The sequence below is a fragment of the Pempheris klunzingeri genome, chromosome 22 (genome assembly GCF_042242105.1).
Source record: "Pempheris klunzingeri isolate RE-2024b chromosome 22, fPemKlu1.hap1, whole genome shotgun sequence".
Classification (NCBI taxonomy): Eukaryota; Metazoa; Chordata; class Actinopteri; order Acropomatiformes; family Pempheridae; genus Pempheris; species Pempheris klunzingeri.
In genome coordinates, this window is record NC_092033.1 from 11487294 (window position 1) to 11494376 (window position 7083).

General features: G+C 43.0%; 1 protein-coding gene across 1 annotated transcript; it reads left to right on the plus strand.

The window, feature by feature from the left end:
* The first annotated feature begins 3499 nt into the window (after positions 1-3499).
* On the plus strand, positions 3500-7050 carry ndufb2 (NADH:ubiquinone oxidoreductase subunit B2). The gene is made up of 4 exons (XM_070853554.1): positions 3500-3697; positions 3889-4024; positions 4959-5034; positions 6960-7050. The coding sequence occupies exons 1-3, from the start codon at positions 3615-3617 to the stop codon at positions 5031-5033; spliced, it is 294 nt and encodes a 97-aa protein (XP_070709655.1). The 5' UTR covers positions 3500-3614; the 3' UTR covers position 5034; positions 6960-7050.
* Positions 7051-7083: the final 33 nt, after the last annotated feature.

Genomic DNA, 7083 nt, shown 5'->3' on the forward strand with positions numbered 1-7083 from the left:
TTATATGTGATAATTTAAGTCACAACACAGGTGGTTTAACAGTATTGTCTTCAGGGGCTGTCAGGTTTTGCAGCATGCAATGCAGCACGTTGTGGTGTGCTGGTTACATGTACTGTCTGTGCTATCTTGATCATCTTGTGAAAGTGAAGTCAGCTGTGGGAATGTTTTTATCAGGAGGTTCTGTTTAGGCTAATTGTTGTTTCCCCCTCCCGTTTCCTCTTCTTCCTCTCAGGGTGAAAAGGGTTGTGGTACAAGCTCAGCCTAGAAATGGGCATTCTGTCTCAAAACAAACCTACATAGCCAGTTTGTTACGTTTAATCAGTCCAATGATTCTTTAATTATGTATATGCTGTTTTTTATATAAGAACTTTAAACAGGCAAACACTCACTCACACAAAGGCTGGCTGAGTAGGCCAGCTTGTTTATTAATTGATACGGCCATAGAAGTGTATGTGACACTCACATAAACTTACAAAAGGGAATTGTGGGTATTTTGGACCAGAATCCCTTATTTTGCTACCGACATGGCTGAAAAGGAGCACCTAAATCTGCTACCCAACGCTGTAGGAGGCAACTAAACTGTTATGTAACCCCTTACACAAGAGCAGCATTTTGTATGTTGAACCGATGTCGGGAAGGGGAAGCCTATGCAACACTGACCACTACGATAAATTCATGGACAAAGAAAACAGGCCTGATGCGAAAGGATTCAAACATTATTGAATGTTTCATAAATCACACACAAAGCCTACATGTTCCTGTAGCTGAAAGTTAATAAAAAATAAAAGTGCATAATTCAAACTGGGCTTGAAGTCAAAATATCAGAATACAGAGTACTACAAACACCCTCAGCCTGGACGCCTTCCAACATCTTTTCAAATACCTGGTCCATAACTGCACTGAGCCTAAAATCAAACAGTAGTTTATACTTGCATTTAACTTTGCACGCTCCCTCTAATGCACATCATTGCACAGTTTATGCATGTCCTACACGACTATATATTTATGCCATTGTTCATATTAGTTAATGCTATTACATATAATTCATATCAATTGTGCTTGTTTCTCACCCACCTCATTCGCGTTTATGTTTTGTGTATTTATGTATGTTAGTGTTAAGCAGCTGCTGTAACACTGCACTCCCCTCTTGGGATTAATAAAGAATCAATCTGAAGTCAGGGGATGAACAAACTTGACAATTTTTAAGGCTTCTAAACATTTGAATTAAACGGATTTACTGTGTATGATCACATCCATTGTCAAGCTTTGAATACTTTTTTTTTTTAAATGAAAGCCTTTGTAAACATGTGTCTGTTTTACACCCCATAATCATCACCCAGTAGAGTAGTACTGGCCATTTACAGCCTTTTTGATTTACTTAACAGCCACAAGTTTGACTCTGGAAAAAAAAAATGACTAGTGATTTTCCCGTTGTGTTAAATCGTTTACTGTCCTCTCCCCCAGAAGTGTGTGTGTAGAAATCCCTTTGACATCATGTGTACAGAGAGGATGCTCTCATCGTTTCCATTCAGTGACCCTCCCCCACGCCGAGCCGCATCCCCCCGCGCATGCGCAGTGTGACCGGAGCGCTGCTGCTGCTGGTGTCGAGGCAGCGTGGCTGTCTGAAATAAACTTGGGGGAGGACGGAGGTGAAAGTTGGGCCGACCGAGCCGCCTCTCATCCGCTTCTAGACGAAAATGTTTGAAAGCAGCTGTGGAGGATTCAGTGCTTAAACGGTCATGTTGGGGTTTTTTTCCCTGGAGAGGATAACATTTATGTCCATTTGACCGTCGCTGTTTTTTGGTCAGAAGATGCTCTCGCCTCTTTTATGTTAACATAATGGCGCACAGTTGGTGGGAGATTAATAATTGTCCAAAGATCAATTGATGAAGTGTTTTTTTTTTTTTAGAAATGGTTGGTTTCTGATGACATCATGCAGCTAGTATTTGTGGGCGGGCTCTGAGCTGTGAGGGGAGAGGGGCGCAACCGGAGAGCGACGACGACCAGGCGCCATTAGGTAACAACGGAGCGGTGTGTCTGTGCTTAATTCAGAGAGAGACGGCCCGAGGGCTGACACAGAAATTGCCCCAAACGACCGTCCTCCTTCGTCCACGAAGCGGAGAATGGACCCTCTTCGGCGGGTGATTAAAAACGGCGACTTTAGTCCGTCAAACGACATTCAGCCGCAGTCGACTGGAAACAAGATGGCGTCGGGGATTCTTCTTCGTGCACGGGCAGAGCAGCGATGGGCGGCGGCGCCGTGCGCGCACTCGCCACAATGTTATTTCCTGTTTTCACATCATGACAGGTTATTTAACCCACGACCACAGCTGCACACTGAGCGGTCACCCGTGTGCAAATTGTTTCACGTTTGTTTCCGGTGTTCCGTGAAGTACTCCCCTACGGAAAACTAACCAAAAAAAAACAAAAAAACATTTTGTCATGGAAATGTGCCATGGACTCTCAAAACCAAATCAAAAAGCACATTTCCTACAGTAGTATTGAGGTATGCTGTGTACGGCCCAGTAACAAAAGCACACACACACACACACACATATTCCCTCTACCACTTAGAACGGGCATTAAAAGGCTTTTAGTGTTAAACGTACAGCACAGCAGTACAACAAAGGTACATCATCCGGATGAATTCACCAGCGTTGTTTGGCTTTTCACCCCATCTAGTGGGAAAAGCAGGTAAAACGGACTAATGTAGTGTGTAATCTGGAAATAATAACACCCCCTGAGCTATTTGTGAGCATTTTTTATTTTTTAGTGTGTCACTGTATTTCAGTGTTATGTAAACCTATTATGTTTTTAACTTGTAATTCTTAACCTTCAATTAAAAAAACAATTGAGAAAACATCCCTCACACTTTTTAATCCGCTGCCATGAGGAAAGCATGTCAGCCCTGTGGACATCTACGCCGTTTACCCCGTGTATAGAGTCACAGGTAGACCTAATATTCATGGTATGTGCCTTTGTGGTGTTGGATGATATTGGCCAGCTATAAACTGACCTACTGCTATTAATCCTTGAGTAGGTCTCACATTTGTCATATTTGTATTTTTAGATCTATATATGTAAATGTATTCTTTAGATGCATTTCCATTTTGATGTTAGCTTGAATTGAAAGCCCAATAAAGTAAGTTTTTCTTGAATTCAATTAAATTATCACTATGACCCAAATTCTGAACATTTACAAATGTTCATCTTCAAAAGGCCAAATGACCCAGTGGGATATTAGTGAATCTTGTTTGTGTCCAAATTGAATAAAGAATATACTACTATCAGGTGACTCAGCCACAGCACGTCGTGTTTAATGCAAACTTAAAAAGCTAATCGATAATCAAAGAAGTGACAGCTGAACCATGAGCTGAGCTCAAAATGAATTTCTTCAGAAGGGGGCGCTGTTTACTGAAAATGTATTTTTCATTCAGCCAATCAGTGTCGAGGAACAACGGAAGTCATCACTGTCTGTCCAATCACAGCTGTCGTTGTTGGGAGGTCATTTATTGACAAGAAGAGAAGGTGACTCCTCGGCGAGCGGGGCTGCAGACGGTACAAATCTGATCATAAAACCAAAAAGACGACTGCTGTTTGCCGTCTAAGCAGCCATGTCTTCTTTTGGGAGGGCTCTGGGAGTCCTCCGGGCCGGATCTCGGCTCCTCGGGCGCAGTCAAAAGATGACGATCAGAAAGTAAGTGTGCTCGTCAATGCTATTGTGAAGCCCGCTAGCATCTTAGCTTCTACGCAAGCTGTCGAAAACGACTTGCCAACACAACGGAAAAGCAAAATTAGTCCACTTATGATACTAGAAACGCCACCATGAATATTAATCTATGTTCCACTTCATTCAACACTGGCTTTAAATGAGTGTTTGTGGTGTAGGGGCAGCGGCGGACCGCCTCAGTACAGGCAGTATCCTCTGATAACCAAGAAACAGACATTTGACGCGGAGCTCATCAGCGGTGCCATGTGGTTCTGGATCCTTTGGCACTGCTGGCACGATCCTGATGCAGTCCTGGTAAGTCAGCATGTATGATTGTGTGCGTCTTTGTTGCCAACACTAATTCAGTCTAATGCAACAGCCCTGCAGCAAATCTTGCACACACGTTGTGTGTCAGAGGTGTAGGTTAATCTATAGAGACATTTGGGGTTATTCTGTTAAACTGTAGTGTGTTATCCTGGAGACACACACACACACACACACTTACTTTCTGGCAACTCGACCGTGCAGCCCATTTCTGTTGAAGTACCTCCTTATTGTGCATCTTCAAAACAGCCACACCACTTTTTTTTTGGAGTTGGAGTTGCTTGTAGGTTTTTCTTTGCATCCTCAAACACCTTTCCTGGCAGTTGTGGCTGAAATCTTAGTTGGTCTACCTGACCCTGGCTTGGTATCCACAGACCCATTCATTTTCCACTTCTTTATCAGAGTTTGAACACTACTAGTTGGCATTTTCAAATCTTTGGATATCTTTTTATATCCTTTTCCTGATTTATAAAGTTCAACTACCTTTTCTCGCCAGTCCTTGGGCAGTTCTTTTGCTTTCCTCATGGTCCTCAGTGTCCAGAAGAAATGTGCAGGGCTCTCTCCAGAGCTAAGAAACACTGACTATTTATACACAGACACAGGTGTGGACACTTACCCCTTGTGTGTGTGTGTGTGTGTGTGTGTGTGTGTGTGTGTGTGTGTGTGTGTGTGTGTGTGTGTGTGTGTGTGTGTGTGTGTGTGTGTGTGTGTGTGTGTGTGTGTGTGTGTGTGTACATTATCAGGCCAAACATTCAAGGGTATATAAACTTTTAATCAGGGCCATTTGGGTGATTTCAGTTATCATTATGATGATTATGTGATAATAAATAAATGTGTGCAGTTTTACAGACATTACAGGAACGTATCGGGCTCATTTTGGATGTAAAATGGAAATGTTAAATTAAGGTTCTTCCCTCTGCTGCAGGGTCACTTCCCCTGGCCTGATGCGTCTGCATGGACAGATGAGGAGCTGGGAATCCCACCAGATGATGAAGAATAAGGTGAGTTCTCAGGTTTCCCCTGCTTAAATGAATACTGGTACACTTACCAGTCGGTAATCAAATTGTTACAGACATTCACTTCCGACCCAGTGGCGTCCTCTTACTCAGCGCTGGCTGCAGGTCACCCCCCCAGAACCTCACACTTCTGCTTTTGGTCTGGTCTGCGGGTAGAAGCCGTTCCTGTTTCTGGTTGTTTTGGTGTGCAGCGATCTGTAGCGTCCACCAGGGAGGAGGAGTTTGAACACGTAATGTTCAGGGTGTGATGGGTTTGTAGTGACGTTTCTTGCCTTGACTCTAGACAGTGATGGATGGTTGCAGAGTAGAACAGGATGAGCGGCTCCTGAGGCAGGCTGAACTTCCGGAGCTGGAACAGGAAGTACATCCTCTGTCCGTTGTGTCGCTTACAAACTTCAGGATTCTCGGTTCTCCTGAGGTGCTGGTGGTGTAGAGGGAGCAGAGCGGGAGGGGGGGGATGACTTTCCTGGTGCTGGGTGTGAGATATGTTGGTATTGATATGGAGTCGCTGAATTTTCCTGAATATTTGTTTTGCAAGAAGCACTCAAATCAGATAGAAAGATGTCCTGTTTGTCCAATGTAGTAATACATTTGAGCTTGGATTCAGGGTCACCGCCTGTCTAAGGAGGGAATGTTACGCTGTTATTCCGCCTTGCTGTCTGTCTGTAAGCCAGCAGTAATGGAGCTGAACTGACGTCTGTATAGACAGAGTGAACTGGCTGTTGCTCTCTTACTTCACATCTGTCAGACTTTTGTTTCTGGATTGCAGGCATGCTTTCTGACATCACAGCACGTTTCGGTCCAGTGTTTAAAATAAAATGGCGTTCTGACAGGTCTTCTTTATTGTGATGTTGTGGGAAAATGGCTACAGTGTCACCTACATGAAGGTATTGAAAGAAACCATGAATTTTCTATTAAAATATTTACAAAATCAAAAGAATAAGCACGAAAATCCAGGACAAAGAGCTGTGTCATATGCAACCTGCACAGTAATAATTTCTGGTACTGAATTTGTCACTGCCTCACATAATATGGACGCCCTGAAGAAGAAGCACTAAAATCCAATATGGAGCGGTGTTGAGGTTTTGTGTTGTTATAGTAAGAAAAGGAGTCATTAAAATTGACGACTGTGCCGTTCACCTGTGTTTCAGGTTGTCAAAATGTCCTCCATTGATGGCGATTGTCTAAAAGAAATCCTGTGCTGTAGCATCGAGCCGTTTTTTACACTCTTTGTTAGGAATGCTAATGTGTTTTTCTCAGTAAAATTGACACCTAACACCATGTCTGCTACAAACCCACCATTATCTTGATTAAAAACTATGTTGCCTCTTAACAATGTTTATGCTGTAGCAGTGACAGTATGTAGGTCGACGTATTGCGTTTAAATTTAGCACCCACCTCTTTTAATCTGTGGGCATGTCTAATGTGATCAGACTGCCGTGATGACTTTATTAGGCATACTTAGGTAAAACTAATGCAGTCTAATGCAACAGTCCTGCAATAAATGCTCCCTTGATGACGGCTGTAATGTTCAGCTGTTGTTGAAGCAGCGTTAGAGAGGTGTACTCAGCTTCATCATTTTGGAGGCCACAGTTTGTGGTGGTGTCGAGCTGCGTTGTACTGTGCAGAGAAGTCTTGTGTTTTAGTGTAACCTCGTGGATATAAATGGGATGGATAGATAACAGAAACGCCCGTCAGTACCGTTCAACAGCAAACGACACCCTCAGATACTAAAACTGAGTCATCACCTCTCAAACAGTGGCAACAAAAACGCACAACCATCATGAAGGGAGGATTTGCTGCAGGACTGATTAGACAGCAGTAGTTTTTAGCTAGATGTACCTAAAACTGGAAACTGTATTTGTAGTTTTAGCCATCGTTATTAACATTATGCTGTTTTCTGTTTGTAGATCACCATGAGGGATTCAAGCTGCTGGACAAGTCTCCTCTGAAAGTCATTGTTGTACATAGACTAATAAAATTATCTTTAACTATAGGAAACCTGTTGTCTTTTTATGCAGAGCCACGGTAAAT

Excerpts from the sequence above, each read along its gene's own strand:
- ndufb2 (XM_070853554.1), top strand. The coding sequence starts at position 3,615 with ATGTCTTCTTTTGGGAGGGCTCTGGGAGTCCTCCGGGCCGGATCTCGG. Across the intron at positions 3,698-3,888 it reads CAAAAGATGACGATCAGAAA|GGGCAGCGGCGGACCGCCTC; the intron begins GTAAGTGTGCTC and ends TTTGTGGTGTAG. Across the intron at positions 4,025-4,958 it reads ACGATCCTGATGCAGTCCTG|GGTCACTTCCCCTGGCCTGA; the intron begins GTAAGTCAGCAT and ends CCTCTGCTGCAG.